Below are 20,902 nucleotides of genomic sequence, written 5' to 3' on the forward strand. Positions count from 1 at the left end.
GCCTGGGAAGACTATCCTCAGAATGGTCCATCACCAAAAATCAGCAGAAATAAACTCAGAAGCATGATGTAGAAATACTCATTAGCCCTGTTGAAAATGAAAAGCTGGATTACGTGCTTATCTTACTTGAGGTTTCATGTCCTTAAATATGCTTGTTAGTGTAAAGTCTAGAGATGCAAAGTGTGAAAACACACACAAACATACAAGTCTGTTAAACTAGATTTCTGCCAGTTGCTGAACCTTGCTGGCAACTAAAATTACAATCATGAAAGGCAAGATGGTTGTAGGACTAAAACCACAAATAACAAAAAATCAAACCCTTGACCCTGTTAAATGTCAGCAATGATGGGTTTCTAATCTTATCACAGTTCCCGCTTTCTTGCTTGACTTGCTTCCTTTTTTTCAGTTGCTGGAGTGGATCCGCCGCACCATACCTTGGCTGGAGAATCGGGCTCCAGAGAACACCATGCAGGCCATGCAGCAGAAACTGGAGGATTTCCGAGATTACCGCCGCCTTCACAAGCCTCCCAAAGTCCAAGAGAAGTGCCAACTGGAAATCAACTTCAATACGTTGCAGACTAAGCTGCGGCTTAGCAACAGGCCAGCCTTCATGCCTTCTGAAGGGAAAATGGTATCGGTGAGTGTGTTTGGCCGAGGTCTGAGCAAAATGCAAGTTTTCTAGGTACATGCTCTGTGGCTGCTGACACTTTCAAGTGGCCCATGTATCCCATCCTGGTATTCAGTGGACTTTCTCATCACAGCCTGTGGTCCACAGAGATAACCATTCATGAATGGTATAGCTCTTGCAAGTTGACAGCATGTTCTTGTCATCCAACCGCTATAGAACATGGATGCAAAACGATTATTATGGGTGTCCCAGGTTGCTGTTGCTCAGGATCCACTCACCCCTGCATCAACACAGAAATCTTGGGGCATGAAGGACCCTGAAGGCAGTGGAAATCCTTCCACTTGATCATCTTAGGAAGGGGCCACTCCTTGCATTGACATGTTTTGATAGAGGCAGAAGAGCCCCAGTAGGCTGCGCTTTCTTTCTGCTGTTCCTGATCATGTTTCCTTGCTGATATTCTCAGATCCCGAAACTTCTTCAACTCCATACATCTTTCACCACTGGTCCCAGAGGCAGTAGGAAGTACACTACTTTTGCAGGATTGCACATCTTCATATCATATTGCACATCTTCGTATCAGAAAGCTGGCTTTTTAGCTGAGGACAGGGAGGTAGCGACTAGAAAACAGACCTCTTGCATCATCATCATCATCATCTTTTTTTATTTGTATGCCACCTTTCCACAGTTAAAAAACAATGCTCAAGGCAGCTTACAGCATAACAAGATTTACATAATTACAAAAGTCATAAACAATAAATAAACCACATCAAAAAAATACACAACCAAATGGGAAACAATTTCCACATAAAACTAATACAGCATTAATATCAGTTTAAAATGACATAGGTAAAAAATAACAGCAATTTAAACAAAAACAAAACGGAGCCCTCTCTGCCCAGCAGCAGCAGTGGCAGCAGTCCTTTATAGAGCCCATCAGGCCCCGCCCTGGGCCAGGTGGTGAGTGGCAGGACTGGGGCCCTCAGGCGCTGAGTAGGGGAGCATTGCTGCCATTGGTAGGTGGCAGATCAGTGCAGCAGCAACTGTCCAGGTCAACTGCTTTCCCCAGATGTTGCTTAGCTTAAGCCTTGCCTGTGGTTCCTACTGTCCCTGGTTCTGGTGCTGTCTGCTTATCAGTTTGTCATACTCTGCAGCCCATCCATGCCCAGGACTGCTGGTGCTCCAGAGCCTTAGCCCTCCTCAATGGATTAGCAGCAGGCTTCTGCAGACACTTGTTTTCTAAATTGCTTGTGGACCTTCCAGTGGTTTGCATGGTTTTTCTGTTAAAATGCCATTGTGCTCTAGTGTAATGGCAAGCAGTTGCCATTCTGTCAAAATTATTTGCCCACTTGAAACTTCCTTTTCACATCTCTTTCTGGCGTGATGCTGGCCTTCAGTTAGCACAGGCCATTCGCAAGCCAGCTTGGGGAAACTATCTTGAGGATGTTTTAGAAGATTTCCCTTCTTCTGAACTTGCTCATGCTTCCTTGACTGTGTTTGTGTGCTTCTGCTTTGATCGCTACAGGATATAAATAATGCATGGGGGTGCCTAGAACAGGCTGAGAAGGGCTACGAGGAGTGGCTTTTGAACGAAATCCGAAGATTGGAACGGCTGGATCACCTGGCTGAGAAGTTCCGGCAAAAAGCTTGCATTCATGAATCCTGGACAGACGGTAAAACAGATCCTAAATGTGTCCGTTTGCCAGGGCTTTGTGTGCACTGTGTAACAATAAATCCATGCATCATTATTATTACAAATTATGATGATGAGGTGTGCCAAGGTAGCCTAACTTCTCATCTTTATTAGTAAATTAGCATGCTCTTCATACTTGATTTTTGGGGTCGGTAGAAGGGAGAATTGATGATGAATAGATCTCTGGGCAGCTCTGAATTTTAGTTGTTTCTCAGTTACAATGAATAAAGCTTAGAAGAGAAACCAGAAATGCTTGTGTGTGCGAGGGAGGTAGAACCTGCAAGCTGGAAATCTGCCTGCCCCTGCTTTAGTTAACACCAAAGAGCAATACTTCTCACCAGAAGCAGCTTGCTGAGTGGGGGCACAGCCACTATGTAAGCTTCCCTGCAGGAGAATCATTATCGCTTACCAGGAGGAGGGACAGGGAAAGGACTGAGGCAGCCAGAAGTAGGTGTGGTGCAGATGCATCAGCAGCGCTAACCTGGTGTTTCTGTCAGTGAGTTTGCACTACATCAACCTTCCTGCCACCTTGGCCCTCTCCTTCCTGGTAGACAATAGCAACCCATCTGCCAGGAAGCTAGTACAGCACCTCTGACCCACCTGGCAAGCCACTTCTCCTCCCCACGTGGGTTACTGATATTGGGACTCCTGGAGATCTTGTTTGGCTGATCTCTAGGCTTCTAAGATCCACTTGGCATTTCAAGCCTGTCTTTCTAGTCATTAGGGATCTGTTTTTATTTTTATTTTTAAAGAATTAAAGCTAAGATTCTCAGAGAGCTGTATTTTGTGTCCACTAGCACATTCTGTGTTTCTGTTTTGTGCATGTGTTAAATTGTAGGGTTGCAGACAATTATTTTTTTTAATGAACATCCTTGCAAAAATATGGAAGCTTACAATTCTCAGATAATTTATGCAGTCCCAAAATTGCCTGTTCTTAATCCAAGGCTTTCCCCATGGGTCAAAATAAGGGCAGCCTGCAACAAATCTCTGTTAATGGTAAAAATTATTCATGTTAACTTGAGGATTGGGCTTGATTAAATTGTTATTAATTATTAGTACTTTCTATTTATTAAATTTCCTTGGGAGAGCATTGTAAAAGTGGGGAGCTACTACAAAAAATGCCTGTTCTCATGTTGCCACCCTCCAGACCTCATGGAGGAGGAACACAAAGATTACATGCATTGACTAATATAAATGATGAGGATAATTTTGTTGAAATATGGCATCCTTTTATAAAATACTTCGCCAAGAACCCTGAAGAATGGCAATTACCAAAATCACACATTGGATTTGGGCAAATTTAACTAGATTAATCCTTCCTCAAGTGAGGAGGAGGGCAAGTTGGAATCCCCCCCTTTTTTGTAATTGTTATATATTGGAAGTTAATGAAACTATTTTAGAAGGAAGGAAGGAAGGAAGGAAGGAAGGAAGGAAGGAAGGAAGGAAGGAAGGAAGGATAGATAGATATGCTGCTCTATCAAAACTTCCTCCAAACTCCTTACCTGTTGGTCTTTTGCTCATTTTTCCTGTGTTTTGGCACCCCCTTCAGGTAAAGAGGCAATGTTGCAGCAGAAGGATTATGAAACTGCCACCCTCTCAGAGATCAAGGCCCTGTTAAAGAAGCACGAGGCATTTGAAAGTGATCTTGCTGCTCATCAGGACCGTGTGGAACAGATTGCTGCTATTGCACAAGAACTCAAGTACGGCTTTCACCTAGCAAATGGGCATCACCTTTTGACACATAACCAAACAGTGGCCTTTTCAACAGTCAGCAAGCCTGGGGAACCCGTTGAGCTCAAAGGCAAATCTAGTTCTTTTTAGACACAAGACTATAGGGAAGCACCCTTATTTGAAAGAAAACATTGACAAGGATTAAAGCACAAAAAGAGGGGTGTAGGCTGGTGAGGGGAGAAAGGGACCTTTTCTCTATGACACCTAACAAAATGCAATAGGGGTTTAAACAACTGATGTTCATAGATTTCATTGATCCATATTTGAATACCTGCATCTATATGTTCATTTTGCCTGCAAGCTCAGACAGGGGCTTACCTGAGCCCGTAAGAGTTGTCATCGTGTGGAGAGGCTGTATGCCTCTGAAGACGTGTTGCTAGGTCAAGGTAGGGCAGGGGGGGGCACAAGTGTGGGAGACATAGCTGTCAACCTTCCCTTTTTTTGTGGGAAATTCCCTTATTCCAGCGCCGTTCCCCGCTGCTTCCCGCTGCTATCCCGTATTGTTAGATATCCCGTAGACTGTTCCCGGGACAGATGAGGCTGCCGATCCCTTATTTTCGAGGCTGCTGATCCCTTATTTTCAAATCTGAAAGTTGACAGCTATGGGAGGAGACCACTTTTAGAATCAGGATACTGAACTAGATGGACCTTTGATCTGATCCAGCCAGGGCTCTATTCTTCATCTTTTAACAGCATTAGCAGGTTATTCAGTTTCAACATGTTTGCTTGTTTTTTTAAAAAAATGAATAGATTCCAACTTTTACCAATGTGTTTGGTAAACCACTTTTTCAACTTTTTTTGCTAGTGAGCTGGATTATTACGATTCCCCAAGTGTCAATGCCAGGTGCCAGAAAATATGTGACCAGTGGGATAACCTTGGGGCCCTGACCCAGAAACGACGAGAAGCCCTGGAGGTAAAAGGTTCTTCCTATGTTTCATATACAGCTTGTTTCTCCCTCCAAATTGTATGAGGGCAGAGTGGGGTGGCAGTTTCACACAGTGAAGCCGACATCGCGGTCTGCTCCTCATACCAGTGTTGGGCGATATATTGATATACCGCCCAGGCCTACTTCCAATACCAACCTGCCCAGGTTTTGACATTAGCAGAGGGGGTTCCTCTTGTTGTTCCCATGGTGAGTGTTGTTTTCTGCATGAGGATGCAAGATACGGCCTTCTTGGTAGTGGTGCCAGGCTTCCGATGGACCTGCTTTGTTTTATGCCTGGCACCACTACCAAGAAGGCCTAGTTTTAGATTTTATGATGTTTTACAGTGGTTTATTCATTGCTTTTAAATGCTGTATCATAAATCAAATGATATTTTTTCATTGATTTTCCTGTTATTTTGATGATTGGGAACTGCTTTGCGATCAATTCTTTGATTTATTTTTTTAAAAAAGCTTGGGGAAAAAATCTGTAACTTGAAACTGCTTCCTAACTGTGGTTCTGTGGACTGTGGGAAGAGGGAAGGTGTACTGTTTTAAATGTCAATAATGTTAAGTCCTTTGCTTGGATTGCTTTGAGAAGAAGGGTGGCATATAAATTAAATAAATATAAACGTAAATCACAGCTTCTTTTTAAAAAAAGAAAGCTAGGAGAAAGGACTGTGAGGAGTAACAAAAGAGGAAATGCCATGTTGGTGGGTCATTAGGACAGGGGGAGTGTGGGGCAAATTCAGAGTACCTAACTTCTTTATCTGGGTGGATTTCCTAGAGAACAGAAAAATTGCTGGAGACAATTGACCAGCTGTATCTAGAATATGCCAAACGAGCTGCCCCTTTCAATAACTGGATGGAGGGGGCCATGGAAGATCTTCAGGACACCTTCATAGTCCATACCATTGAGGAGATCCAGGTATGTACCCTCTCTCACTGGATAAGCCATATACATCTTTGGCTCTTGTTCGTAGGGTGCAAAATATCAGCTGATACTAATGTTTCCTGTCAAAGCTTAGCAATGGAAATAAATTACCTTCTCTCAACAGCTCAGGCAGGTAACAGCAACTGCCTGTAAACTGGTGGGAAAGATTGGATGGTTCCCTCTACCTGTTAGATATACAAACTGAAGCAAATGAAGTGAGGAGAAGAGAAAAGGAAACACAAAAATCAAAAGTAACAAAGAGTCTTACGGCATTTTAAAGACTAACAAATGTATTATGGCAATAAGCTTTCAAGGACCATAATATATGTGTTAGTTTTTAAGGTGCCACGTGATTCTTTGATATTTTTGCTGCAATAGCACAACTACGCCTCTGGAAATGGTTACCAAAAAAATTAAAATTTCCCATACATTCCCATTTCCCAGGCCTATATCTATTATGTGTCTTGTTCCGAAAATAAACACTTTGTTCTCACCTAACCCTTTTGATTCAGTGATAAGGGCTACATTAATTCCAGGTCTCAACAACTTACCGTATTTTTCGCTCTATAACACGCACCTGACCATAACACGCACATTGTTTTTAGAGGAGGAAAATAAGGGAAAAAACATTCTGAATGAAACAGTGGATGTATCATTTTTGGGCTTCATGCTGTGGCCACAGACATGTGATCTGATGGTGAATTTGGGGTGACCCAATGCCAAAATCCTGAGAATTCCTGTGGATCCATGCTTTGTAACCAGGTTTTTGCACAATTGCAGCCCCAGGCAACAGTGGGTGCGTGATTTTTTGGGGGGCAGGCTGTAGCCATGGACATGCTATGTGATCTGATGGTGAATTTGGGGTGACCCAATGCAAAGATCCTGAGGATCCATGTGGATCCATGCTTTTTAACCACGTTTTTGCACCATTGCAGCCCCAGGCAACAGTGGGTGCGTGATTTTGGGGGGGCAGGCTGTAGCCATGGACATGCTATGTGATCTGATGGTGAATTTGGGGTGACCCAATGCAAAGATCCTGAGGAGCCATGTGGATCCATGCTTTTTAACCACGTTTTTGCACCATTGCAGCCCCAGGCAACAGTGGGTGCGTGATTTTGGGGGGGGCAGGCTGTAGCCATGGACATGCTATGTGATCTGATGGTGAATTTGGGGTGACCCAATGCAAAGATCCTGAGGATCCATGTGGATCTATGCTTTGTAACCACATTTTAAGTGGGGAGCGAAGGAAAAACAAAGAAGGGACATTAGAGGGGTGTGCAGAGAAGCAGCTGGCTAAGAATGCAGGAGAGGGATTTAACGGGTTGGAGAAAAGAAAGGCAAAAGTTTTCCCCCACCCAAGCCAGCCAGCCATCTCTCTCTCTCTCTCTCTCCCTCCCTCCCTCCCTCCCTCCCTCCCTCTCTCTCTCTCCCTCCCCCTCTCTCTCTCCCTCCCCCTCCCCCCTCTCTCTCCCTTCCCCCCTCTCTCTCCCTCTCCCCCAGCAGCACTGGAGCTTGCCTGGAGGGGAGGGGCTTTCCCTGCTCTTTGTTCCGTTTCAGCAAACACAGCAACGAAACAGAGGGGGGTGGGCAGTAAGACCCTGAGGCAGAATGCCGGAAAGCAGCCGCTTCCTCTTTTCAGTTTTCCCTTCTCCGTGAAGCGCCGCGATTTGATTTTTGCCTGGCGATTTGATTTTTGCCTGATTTTTCGGCTCCAGGGACCACACATTCGCTCTATAACACGCACAGACATTTCCCCTTCCTTTTTAGGAAAAAAAATCTGCGTGTTATAGAGGGAAAAATACGGTAATCTGTTTTCTTCAGCATGGCAAAAAAAAATTGGCATATGTTTAGTAATGTGCAGCAAAAAGTGCCTCCTGAACACATAAAAAGTGCTTTTCTCACCTCTGGTTAGTCATAGCCATTCCCTGTGCTAAGGATTGAGGAGCTGTCCTGTCGTCCTTCAACAATTTTAATAAATAATAAAATAAAAGTAATAAAATAACAGGCTTTGCAGATCAGCTGATATACTGCAGGAGTGGGGAGCCTTTGCCCTCCAGCTGTTGTGAGACTCCAGCTCCCATCAGCCCCAGCCAACATGGCCAGTGGTCAGGCTTGATGGGAGTTGTAGTCCAACAACATCTTGAGAGCCAGAGTTTGCCATCCCTTTGGGCTTATGCATCTTTCTCTTTAGAAAACAAGTATTCGGAATAGTTAAGTAAGTAATTCCTGCAGTAACTAAGCCAGCAGTCTCACACCAACATATGGAACAGGAAGCCATGTTGAAATCAGCAGGGCTTGCTTCTGAATAGACAGGTATAGATTTGGGCTCTGACTCAGTTTTCCTTTACCTTCCGCTATGCTAAACCATCTACTACCAAAGGGGAGCTTTCGCCATCCCTGCCTGCAACCCAGAAATGCCAGAGCCCAACCCCTATCTGATGTAAGAAAATGGCCTCCAAGAATACGAAAATGGAAATGTGCTTTTGGCACTCTTGCCTTAAAATCTTTCCAGCGTGTCCTTCAGTGGTCATGCAGTAGGAAGTTTTATTTGCTGCACAATTTAATTTTCCACTGCTCCAGTGCAGTTCCTTGCCTTTATAATTCTCATTTGTAGAAAAGGGTGTTTTGTAATGCAGCATGATGGGGAATGGGCTTGTTCTTTTTAAAAATTGTTTTTGTGTTGTCTGTTTCCTTCAGGGATTGACCACAGCCCATGAACAGTTCAAAGCTACCTTGCCAGATGCAGACAAGGAGCGACAGGCCATTCTAGGAATCCACAACGAAGTGTCAAAAATCGTTCAGACCTACCATGTCAACATGGCAGGAACCAACCCCTACACCACCATCACCCCACAGGAAATCAATGGCAAATGGGACCACGTGAGTTGCTTTCTAGGCTTGGCAATTATTCTTCTAGGTTGGAAGCCTGCTTTTGGAATTCTGGCAAGCAGCTCAATCTCAGACGTTTTTACTTGGGAGTAAATCCCACTGAATTCAATGAACCTCCTCCCAAGTAAGGGTACATAGGATTGCAGCCTTAGTTGAAATTCTTATAGATGTGCAATGTAATATCTTGACTCTTGGTTTGCAGGCAAGTAATCCACAGTGCAGATTATAAAAGGTAATTCTGAACTCAGTTTTTTTCTTGTGCTGTAGGAAATAATTTCCGCCTGTGAAATATATATTTATTGAGCGGTCTGGTGACTTAAGTCACCAATGCTCCCACCAAGTAGAATTAATTTATTTGGAGCACTTACAGAAATATTGGCATTCCATCTTGACTTTTGGATGATTTGCTGACATTTCCTACGTTGCATCTCACCTATAATAGATATGGAGGTGTTAATTTTCTTTTGTGAGCATTAATCCACTTAAATGGAATTTTTTATTTTAATACCTACTTGTTCAGAAGAGGGCTGGATTTATCCTTTTGATTAACAGTGCACAGAACTTGGCTTCTCTGGCTTCAGAACGCTTTCTGTTTATGAAGGCTTAACAGCAGTGAGCTCAATTTTTCTAAGCTTTTTTCATATTTGCTGAAGGTGAGACAACTAGTTCCCAGGCGGGACCAGGCTTTGATGGAAGAACATGCACGCCAGCAGCATAATGAGAGACTTCGCAAGCAGTTTGGGGCTCAGGCCAATGTCATTGGGCCCTGGATCCAAACCAAGATGGAGGTAAAAACTTGCTAATACTTAAAACTACCATTTTGCTGATAGAGAGCCTCCTAGTTGTCCATTGTCTTTTCATCCTGTCAGTGAAAAGGATTTGTGCTGTGAGAAGTCACCACTCTCTTTGGCCTGGTTTGCACAGCATGAAAACCCAAACCATGGCTTACATACTGGGACTTTGCAAACATGCTAGCTTCCAGAACAAACCTTGGCTACAGAGGGTGGCTAAGAAGGAGAGAGCTTAACCATGATCTTGGCTTAGCTGCAACACTGTGCTGAGCTAAAGGACTGGGGAAGAACAAAGTGGCTGCAATCTCCCCCCCCCCCCCGAGCCAGTATATCTGTGCTAAGCTATACTTGCAAAGTGGCCTTTCTTCCTCTCTCCTTACTAATCTTCATGTTCTTTGTTTAAGATACTCAATGGCCAGTGGTTACTTCCTATTTAAAAACCATTCTTATACAAGAAATTATTGAGGGTAGCTTTCTATAATAAAATGCTAAATTAAGTAGGTACTAAATTAACTGAGATGTGCCTTAGGAATAGTTTGTGCTTTGCATTTTTCGTCTGCATGTGCATGTTGCAGACTTGCTCCATCGGAATTAGCTTCAGATTGGTTTTAAAACACATACACCACAACTGACTGTAGCTTCGGACCACATTGTACGTGCAGCTGTGCATATTTGTTTGGCTGTTGTTTTTTTAAAACTTGCCTACAGTCTGAGTGGGATGCGGGTGGCGCTGTGGGTTAAACCACTGAGCCTGTCCCAGCAACGGGGTGAGCTCCTGTTACTCGGTCCCTGCTCCTACCAACCTAGTAGTTTGAAAACACAAAGTGCAAGTAGATAAATAGGTACTGCTCCGGCGGGAAGGTAAACGGTGTTTCCGTGCGCCGCTCTGGTTTCACCAGAAGTGGCTTAGTCATGCTGGCCACATGACCCAGAAGCTGTACGCCGGCTCCCTCGGCCAATAAAGCGAGATGAGCACTGCAACCCCAGAGTCGTACACAACTGGACCTAATGGTCAGGGGTCCCTTTATCTTTACAGTCTGAGTACATGCCGGTGCATCTGGTCACAATCATAATACATATGGTTTTAAAACAATGTGTAGCTCCAGATCTGCTAGGTTCAGGTATAACTGATCGGTAATACATACCCAATAAATAAAGCGAAGCCCTAACTTAGGGCTCCTCCTGACTTCCTTTTGAGCCACGTTTCTAGGCACAGTGGATGGCTTTGAGGTTTTCTTCCTGGGCCAGATCATCTCCCCTCTTTGAAATGGATCCAGTGAATCTATCACTGCCTACCCCCCCCCCCCGGGCCTGCTCCATCCCACACCTGTAATGGCTCATTTCAGAGCCCTATACTAGTTACCACTGGTGGGAACACCACCAATGATAGCTTCCCAACAGCCTGTGCTTTAGCCATATTGAAGATTTCTGCAATGGCCCCAGTCAGCGGAGGGACAGCTCCACCTAAACCCACCCCTCCACCGGCAGCATTGAGCAAGGGATTAGGATAGTTTTGTAACTGTGCTAAAAAGGAAACAAATTTATCTTCTGAAAGTCCTTAACACAGCTGGGCAGGTCTTCAGTTGGTGTTAAATATTTAACTCAGTAGAGCTGCAGTGAATTATTCCAGCGACTCGGTTTTGTTTACCTGTTCTCTGAAAACCTGCAAGCGAAGCTCTTTTCCCCTTGAGATGACAAGGCCTGTGGTTAAAGGATGTTTTAGTCCATTTAGGGAACAGTTGCAGACAAATGCTTTACATGTTGAAACTTGTCACTCATCTGCTCATTTCCTTTGGGCTCATGCAGGAGATTGGCCGCATCTCCATTGAGATGCACGGGACTCTGGAGGACCAACTCAATCACCTGCGGCAATACGAGAAGAGCATTGTGAATTACAAACCAAAGATTGATCAGCTGGAGGGAGATCACCAACAGATTCAAGAGGCGCTCATCTTTGACAACAAGCACACCAACTACACTATGGAGGTAAAGGCCAGGGGAAGTCTGTGCTGGTATAGCCCAGGCATGCAAGGAGTAATACCCTGAGCCACCCAACCCTGCTCTTGATTAAACTGATGTTGGGGGAAAGGGTGCTAAACTAGTAGCACTGACTAGCCATGCAGACGTGTACAGATATTGACATACAACACTTCTGGTTAAAGCCTTCACTTGTGCAAATGACAGAGAGGGTGACTGGTTTAATGTTCAGTAGCACAGTCTGGGACCCCACTGGATTCACCTTTGCTTAAGGCCCATAGTTTGCAGCCAAGATAGAATATTTTGACTGTGAGGAATAAGGCCCTCACATAATGGGGACTGGCTGGCACATAAGGGATTACAGGTTTGAGGCAACAACCTTAAAAGTGTAGGAACAACACTTCAGACAAGTCTGAGGAGTCCATGCAAATGTGAGTGGGCAGTCGCTGGAGCTTGCCAGCTGTTTAATTGGTAAGAATTACCAATTAAAGTAGATATCATGACAATATATTTTTTATATTGTGATTTTTTCTGTGAACTGCCCTGAGACCTCTGGGTATAGGGCGGTATATAAAGGGTGGTATATAAATTAAATCAATCAATAAGGAATTCTGGGTTATAAGCAGTTTCTTATCAGCATTGTATAAATGTGGGGTGGGAACTGGGGATAGGGCTGCATTGCTCCAGTGGAAAGCTCACCCCGCCCCCAGCTCCTCAACTGATCAATGCAGATCAGCTAGGAAGGAAGATATTTCCGTACCTACTGCAGTGCCAGAATGGGAATGAGAATCATTCTTTTTTCACTTCTCAGCTGATTGGCACAGACCATCTGAAGAGCATTCCCATTGCAGCCGGCTGGGTGGGGAGGTTTAAACCTCCAGTGCATGACGATAGGGATGAAAACTGCCTACCACTCCTTGGCTGGTCCACACATCAGCTGTGGGTGATGGTGGTTTTCTTCTCCATCACAAGGTGCCAGGCAGTTTCAACCTCTCTACCCTGGATACCTTGATCAGGAAGAACAGCTGATTGGAGTGCTGAGGAGCAATAGGCAATTTTCATTTCCATGTAGAGGAAAAACCTTCCACCCAAAGCACCATTCGGTGGATGAAAATTATGCCCTCCCCACTTCTCCGATGGTCCACGCCAATGTGCACACACCTGGGGAAGCCAAGGGAGTGCTTTGGATTGCATAGTAAGGTCTAGTGGGCTGGGTTAGGCCTACCCTTGTTTTAAATGAAAACCTAGGTCAGCTTTCCCCAACCTGGAGCCCTCCAGATATTTTGGACTACAACACCCATTATTTGCAACCAGCATTGCTATGTGCTTCCTCTCCCTACTGAGCAGCACATTTTCCAAGTCTACAATCACTTTACTGCATTTTGACTAGTCTCCAGATGCTGCTTCTCAACTTAAAATGTAGGCGGGAAATCGTTTTTTCTCCTCCAGCACATCAGAGTGGGCTGGGAGCAGCTCCTCACAACCATTGCTAGGACTACCAATGAAGTGGAAAACCAGATTCTGACTCGGGATGCCAAAGGAATCAGCCAGGAGCAGATGAATGAATTCCGCGCCTCTTTCAACCACTTTGACAGGGTAAGCGGCATGGGTGGTTGGGATGGTGGAGATTAGTAGTGCCTGTAACTTCAGAGAGTTTCTCCATAGAAGCGAATGGAAACCAAGGCTCAAATTCTCCTTATGAAACCACAGCTCAAGTAAAAAAAAAAATTTTTTTAATGTGGCAGAGTCCATTAACATTAAAGCGTTTGGGGACTCAAAGGAAATGCTAACACAAACGTTTAAAAACCTTATCTCTTTGATTTTCAAACCCTTCTCAGATTTAATAGAAATGGCCACATTAACCTAATGAGCCTCTGTGAGAGTAGGTAATGGTTGTGGGGGTTGTTTGTTTGTTGAACTTGATTGCATGCCACTTCCTAGCAAAGCTCTTGTATGTTATCCATCCATTAGAAAATGTACAGTGATAACTCATTGCAGTACGAATATTCTACATGTGTAAGCTCACAGGTCAGGTATCGCTGTCAGTAAGCCTCTTGTTCAGGCCACACTGTCTGTGCTTCACGTTCTTCCTTCTGGATTGTTCTTGTTGCCTCAAAAAGACCAGGGCTAACCTTGCATGGAACAATCTTCAGCTCAAGCCACTGAATCCAGACAAAATACTGTTATGTCAGCAACAGCACAAAGGAAGACATCTGGCTGCATGGAATGGCTGTAGAAAATGTAGTCACTTCATGCGCTAATAGTGTGTAGCTTTTAGGCGTGCTCTGTCAAGTCCTCTATTTCACTCGCATTTTAATGTAGCTTATATTCACTATGTGAGTTGTTTTTGTTTGTTTTTTACAATTTAGAAAATACAAAGGCAATTTAATGTTGCGTCATATCTCTGGGTAAACGTCTAAGTTAAAGACAAAGGTCTAGTTTTCAGTGCAGGGAGCATCAAGCAGGAGACTTGGTCCAAGTTCTGTTTCAAGGATAACCTTTTGGACTAAAAATGGCTGCAGAGTTGGGACCACTCTGCAGTCCAGGTGGCTCAATAAATGTTTTCTTCTAAACTTGTTGAAGAAAATGTAATTGTTTCTAATGAAAAGCAGTCTTCAAAGCAAACATTTGTCCCTGGCATGGTCATATTTTGTGAGAAAGAAGTGCAAAAGAAAAAAAAGGCAGCATTAGCACAATACAAAATGTGAGCACAGTATCTAATCTTGTGCACTTTTTATTTCTTCCCCTGTTTTATTTCCTGCATGCCATTCTCCCCCCAATCTCTCCCCACCTGCTGCATGGGGCACCTCCTCCTCCTCCTCTCCTTGCCCCTTTCTTGTTCTCCTTCTCTTCTTCATCTTATGCCACCACCCCACTGGCACTGCATGCCCTGCTGGCTGGCGCACTGCCTAACCAGGACCACTCCGGCACACTTGGCCCCGAGGAATTCAAAGCCTGCCTCATCAGCTTGGGTTACGATATTGGAAACGATGCACAGGTACTGAATGCTAGCAAGGAACTCAGGCAAATATCAAACCATAAGGGAATAACATATTTCTCCCTTCTCTTCTTTTTTGTTTTAATCCGTCTTGTCAATGTTGTTATATTTTATTGTGCGTATTTCTGCATACTATTGTATGTTCTGTCATAACTCCATTCTTTTCTTCATGCATTGTCAAATCAATTTTTCTCTTCTCGGTTACACATTCCATTTGCTTGATTCCCTAAAACTCTTCTTGCCTTCCTTTCTCTTCTCCATTTTTTAAAAAATTATCTTCTTATCGGTACCCTTTTCTTCTTGTTGTTGATCCTTAAACTTTCATATGCTCCTTTATTTTCAATGGAATGAATCCATCTCTTTGTTTTCTTCAAATTATTTTCGTATTTTCTTTTGTTGTTCAATATATCTCATCTTCCATTCTTTTAACACCTTCCGTGAGTTCATCTCTACTTTCTACTCCTCTCTTTTCCCTTTCATTCTACCATCCCTTTATGACTGTGTAGAAGAAGACTGGCATGATGGATGCTGAAGATTTCCGCACCTGCCTTATCTCCATTGGTTACAATATGGTAAGGTAGAAGCATCTGCCACTTATATTCACAGTGGTATATTTGACCCTTAAATGAGAAAAGGGCATACTGCTAGTGAACCCAGGTAAAGCTTTGTCAGTCCCGTGACTTGTGAATAAAATCTATGGCATCAGTGGCATATTTCTTTACAAACCGGATTGACTTCATACTTTATTTTTGGAAGAAGAATCAGAATATAATCCAAACTGATTCCTGGTTGACCTCTGAATAAGTAGAACAAAGCAATGTCTAAGCCTAGTTCTCCCATGGCCATTTTGCTTTGTTTTTGCATTATAATTATGCATTTGTTGCTAATTCATTGTGAGCAGCCCACACAACAACCCTTCACACTTGTCCTTCTGCTGTAAAAATAGTCCATTTTCCCACATTTAAACTGCGAGATTTGGTTTATCAAAAAATGATTTTTTCTTCTTCATTATGTACATCCATTGGGGACGGAAGAAATTCAATGATCAGGGCTAGCATTTTGGCTTGCCAAACAGAAGCGCGCCCCCCCCCCCTGCATTCAATTGCAGAGGTTCTCTCAACCCCTGTCCCCAGAGCCAATTTGGGGCGGGGGGAGAAAAGGCAGGGAAAGCCCTATGACACATGTGAAAGTCCTTGCTGAAGGCTTCTACTTGACAGGATTCATTAGTTGAATCCTGTTTTAAGGGGATTTTTTATTCAAACATTTTCGAAGCTCCCCTTTGGCCAAAAATGGTATTTTGTGTCGGTCTCACAAATCCATAAAAACAACTGGATTTATTCGCAATAAAAACAAACGGCAAAACCAGCAATATATCAACCAAGAGATGAAAACCATTTAACTGTGCAGTGTGGGATGCAGCTGCACAAGAGTCTTGGGCACCTTTTCTGTTAAATACTCTATGCATATTTTCTGTGACATCAATGTCGATGAGCAACACAGCTCTCTCTAGGCATGTCTTTGCCATTTTGTGAACAGTTCATATTTTCACAGTGAAAGGCAAACCATCTTTACTCAGAAGAAACTCCTATGGTAGTTAGTGGGGTTTATTCCAAGGAAAGTGTACAAGAACTGCAATCCCACAGGGCAACTGTATACTCACATTTTTCTGGAACTGGAGCTATGCTGGTAGAAGTCGTTGGAAGGGAAATTAGTTATAGCCATCAACTGAAGGGCTATAGGATATGGTGACGGTCTGTGCCTTCCCATATTGCCTATATTCCACCCATCAGTCCCAGTGGCCCCATGGCAGCTAAAATTAGTAGTACTAAGAATGCAATGCTATTTTCCAAAGAAGTGTATTTTCCAAAGTTATCCATTCTTTCAATCAACAGAGACAGGATGCCTCATAATATAATCTCATATCTGGCAGTACTACTAATTTTAGCTGTCACAGGGCCACTGAGCTTATCTTCATCAGACTCTGTGATCTCAAATCTTTGGTCTGGAGCTTGCCCCAACCATGTAAGTTGCCACAACTGAATTCCATGAATTTTGCTACCCCACATCTTACACTGCTCATGTGCATAGCCCATTTGCATGGGCTAGAAAAAAGGAGGGGGATTCTGCAATAACATGCAAATCGGCCCTTAGGCTTATTCTTGCCACAAAATTTATAAAGAGGAAAAGGAAGTTGCTAGTGAACACATTACAGTTCTCAAGCACCCAGTTCTAAGATGTGAAATCTGGTGAATCTTAATCTCCCGTGAGATCAGCTTTTGTTAACCATGTTTCCTAACCACGAAACTGTCAAGGGTACTTTTATTGTGTTTCCCTTCCTATAAAGAGGGTGTTTCTACACAGCAGCTTCTTGTGGACTTGGTGCCATGCAGTGCCCACACTCAACAGCAGCAGCATCATAATAATATAGCATTTGGGCGGTGTTTGGTTGGAGCTAGAGGAATGTCTCTGCCTGAAGCAGTTACGCCATTGGCTTCCATTGGTTGCTGTCTTATCAGACCTGAGATAAGGGGTAGCAGCCCCATTCTTTGGGTGTCAGTGCTGAGACTACTACTTGGTGCCAAACATTTATGAGCTTGTATTCCTTATAACTTCAAATGCAAACTACTTCAATTAATTCTTCATGTGATACATCCTCGATGCCTTTGGAACAGCCTTCCCAAACTTAGTGCCCTCCAGATGGATTGGACTACAACTCCCATCAGGCCCAACCAGAGCAGCAATTGTTAAAAAAAATGTTGTTGTAGTCCAAAGCATCACTGGGGATGGGGTGGCCAGTTTGCAAAAGGCTATGGTGTGTTTCCATAACAAATGCCTATTTCATCCTTTCCTGTCACCAGTAGACTGAGTTGTTGCTAACTCTTGTATCTTTGTCCAGGGTGAAGCAGAGTTTGCTCGAATTATGAGCATTGTAGATCCCAACCGCATTGGAGTAGTGACGTTCCAAGCCTTCATTGATTTCATGTCCCGGGAAACTGCAGATACTGACACAGCTGACCAAGTTATGGCTTCTTTCAAGATCCTGGCTGGAGATAAAGTGAGTTCAGACTTTTGTGCGCTACGTGGTTTTAGGATTGGTGATGTCAGGGACTGGCTAGATGAGGAGTGGTGGAAACAGCCTGACCAAGATGCCCCCCAGGGAGAGTGCAGTGGAAGACAATTTAGACCCGGTGTTGGTGTTTTGGTGTTGGATGACCAAACACACCCCGGAGGAGGAGAGCTGGGAGATACTGGAGTTGAAAATTTGCCAGCTCCTTCTCCCACTCCCAAAAACAAGGCACTTGCTTTATGTAATAGAGCAGAAAACTAGGCAGACACCCTAGAGAAGGTCCCTTGGGACTCACTGTAGGCAGAGGGAGGGATATGACACACAGAAAATAGACTAGCTGGGGAGGAGCAAGACACCCTAAGCAACAGCTTATGCTGAGGGAGCATATGTCATGAGTGTCCATGAGTCTGATTCTTAATAAAACTGCTAGCTGCAAGTTTCCTGTCTGGCCTTGTCTCTCTCTGATCTTCGCTGAACTGTGCTACATGTCAGCGCTTCCCCGTGACAGCTGAAATGTAAAAATATAACCTGGGTTTTTCAAATAAAGATTTTAGGAATGTGTTGTAATGAAACAAACCCTTTATTTCAGGTTGGCTGAAACATTAATATAACCTGTTTTTGCTTATGGTAATTTGGCCCAATTTGGCCTGCAAGGCCATTTCCCTCCAACCCACACAACCACTGGTCACGAGTGTCATCAGCTGATGGGTCAGAAGACAGGGTTTAATCCTGCATTTGGCCGTACACCCTGTTCCCAGGTAGGAACAGCCAAGGGAGCAGGCTTTAATCCCTACTCATTAGCTGATGGGTGGAGTTTAAAGCTCTTTCCAGAAGTGCTGTTTGAAGCAGGTCACGCTTCTTCTTTTTTTACTCCAGTGGGGTCATGGCAGCAGGATAAGGGAGAGGAGTCTCCCCCTCCACCCCACTGAGACGGCCTGCCCACAAGCTAAAAGGAGGAGCATTTGCAAACACCGCTTTTCCAAAGTGATGTAAGGCAGCTACCAGTAATAAGCAGTACAGTGGTACCTCAGGTTATATACGCTTCAGGTTACAGACTCTGCTAACTCAAAAATAGTGCTTCAGGTAAAGAACTTTGCTTCAGGATGAGTACAGAAATCGTGCTCTGGCGGCGCGGCGGCAGCAGGAGGCCCCATTAGCTAAAGTGGCACTTCAGGTTAAGAACAATTTCAGGTTAAGAACGGACCTCCGGAACGAATTAAGTCCTTAACCTGAGGTACCACTGTACTCCATATGCACATTGGCTGATGGCAGGGTGATCCTGACTGGTCTGGGTGCATGTGAGAACTCTCTGCAGGGAACTCACTCTCACACACCTGAACCTGCTCAGATAGGTTTTCCGCATGGCAGACAGCAAGGTCCTGCTAACAGGAAGATTTTTTCCTTTGAAATGAAGCAGGGGGGGACTTTCCGTTAGCTACACCTTGCTACCTGCTGCTTTCAGGACTTCAAAACACCAGATCCCCTGATGTAATTTGTGACATTAGTTGATGGGTAAGGATCTGGCCTGTGGAGCCAAAAAGGTTCCTCATCCCTGTCCTAATACTACAAATTATAAAAGATGCTGCACCCCAATTGGGAAGCAACAGAAACTCAGAAAATGCATGTCAAATAAAACCACTAATTGTACCTTGGATCCCAAACACCCTGGAACTTGGACGTTTTGGCTCCCGAACACCACAAACCCAAAAGTGATTGTTCCGGTTTGCAAACGTTCTTTTGGAACCCGAATGTCCGACGGGGCTTCCGCAGCTTCTGAAGCTTCCTGCAGCCAGTCAGAAGCCGCGATTTGGTTTTTGAATGTTTTGGAAGTCGAATGGACTTCCGGAACAGATTCTGTTCAACTTCCAAGATATGACTGTATTTAGTTAATATGGAAATAAGTTCAATTTACATTAATAAAATTGTGCCTGCGTCATCTAGTTAAAATAAAAAAGGACACCCCTCTGTTCTCTTACAGAATTATATCACTGTGGATGAATTGCGACGGGAACTGCCTCCTGATCAAGCTGAATATTGCATTGCTAGAATGGCACCTTATACCGGGCTGGATTCTGTACCTGGTGCCCTGGACTACATGTCTTTCTCTACAGCTCTCTATGGCGAAAGTGACCTTTAACTATTACCTATCTATCCATCACACATCCTTGCCCTCTCCCATCCAGGAGCACTTTTCTTTCTGTTTGCAAAGCGGGCTCTGCTCTGCCTTTTTTCTTCCGCTCCCCCTCTGCCCTTCCTGTTTCCACTTCAGAACCCAGTTCCCATTTGGGGTGGGGGCAGCAGAGGGGGAAATGTTGAAATGAAACAGTTTATCATGCCCCTAAAAGATGACGGTTTACAAAATTATTTTCTGCAGAAAAAGAAGTTACATATCAGCAAACGTATTTTATTACAGAAAAAAAAGTATTTTTCTCCAAGATTGAAGCGTAAATAGAAAATGTTAAAAGTATTACACAAAATATATACGGTTTGTTTTTCTTCTTCTTGCCATTCAGACATAGGAAATGGAGTTCCGTGTTGCATTCCATCCTAAGATTCCCAAGCCCAGCGCCACTCCCCCCACGCCTGTCTCTATTTCCTTATCACATTTATTTTAAGAGGCGGAGGCACACAAGTGCATGTATTGCTGGTTCACTTGTTTCATGAAAATATTTTACAATAAAACTTTTTGAAATTGCTGTGTTTTTTAGGGAAAAATAATGTACACAGCTCATGTTTTCATATTTAATTAAAATTGCAATATGCCTACTTTGTGTTGTTGCTGAAAGTTGTCTGGTTTCCAAACATGGCGCTTGAGAGTTGGCATCTTTGATATTGCTTGTCACAGACCATATTAAAAAGAAAACTTATTGTGATAACAAATCTAGACGTCATTCTTTTGTCTAGTTAATTTGTTTCTCTATAACCAGAAAGGCTTTCCAACACTATTCAGAATGCATTGGTAGCTCGGAGGGTTTTTTGTATATTATTCTGATGTTCATGTTTTTACCTGTTTTCTTAAATGCAAGACACCAAAGTGCTTTCCCCTCCTCCACTCTGCTTCGGAATTGTATTGATGTTTACGTGGCTGGTATTACTGCTTCAAATGGAGATAATCTTAAGATAACGAAAGATAAACTTGGACCAAACATAAAGTATGCAGATTGCTGGAACTTACAGCTTTTTTCCAGAAAAGAAATAATTAACAGTCAATTTTCCTGTTTTAAAGAAGGTTTTTAAGTGACTGACAACAGTCTTATACATGTCTTACTCAGAA

General features: G+C 43.6%; 1 protein-coding gene across 7 annotated transcripts in view; it reads left to right on the forward strand.

The window, feature by feature from the left end:
• ACTN1 (actinin alpha 1) overlaps positions 1 to 20,508 on the forward strand; it is a 96,558-nt gene extending 76,050 nt beyond the window's left edge. For 3 of the 7 annotated variants that reach the window (XM_083746639.1, XM_083746640.1, XM_083746638.1), the window contains 12 exons: positions 407 to 637; positions 2,151 to 2,298; positions 3,868 to 4,018; positions 4,855 to 4,963; positions 5,760 to 5,900; positions 8,604 to 8,786; positions 9,449 to 9,583; positions 11,393 to 11,572; positions 13,013 to 13,159; positions 14,481 to 14,561; positions 17,458 to 17,616; positions 19,607 to 20,508. In XM_083746639.1, the coding sequence (XP_083602765.1) occupies positions 407 to 637; positions 2,151 to 2,298; positions 3,868 to 4,018; positions 4,855 to 4,963; positions 5,760 to 5,900; positions 8,604 to 8,786; positions 9,449 to 9,583; positions 11,393 to 11,572; positions 13,013 to 13,159; positions 14,481 to 14,561; positions 17,458 to 17,616; positions 19,607 to 19,765 (1,824 nt within the window). In that variant the 3' untranslated portion in view covers positions 19,766 to 20,508. Of the gene's footprint in view, positions 1 to 406; positions 638 to 2,150; positions 2,299 to 3,867; positions 4,019 to 4,854; positions 4,964 to 5,759; positions 5,901 to 8,603; positions 8,787 to 9,448; positions 9,584 to 11,392; positions 11,573 to 13,012; positions 13,160 to 14,480; positions 15,134 to 17,457; positions 17,617 to 19,606 lie in introns of all 7 variants that reach the window. The other 4 variants (XM_083746642.1, XM_083746641.1, XM_083746643.1 and 1 more) reach the window with 3 other exon arrangements.
• Positions 20,509 to 20,902: the final 394 nt, after the last annotated feature.

The sequence above is a fragment of the Podarcis gaigeae genome (genome assembly GCF_964106915.1).
Source record: "Podarcis gaigeae genome assembly, chromosome: 1".
Classification (NCBI taxonomy): domain Eukaryota; kingdom Metazoa; phylum Chordata; class Lepidosauria; order Squamata; family Lacertidae; genus Podarcis; species Podarcis gaigeae.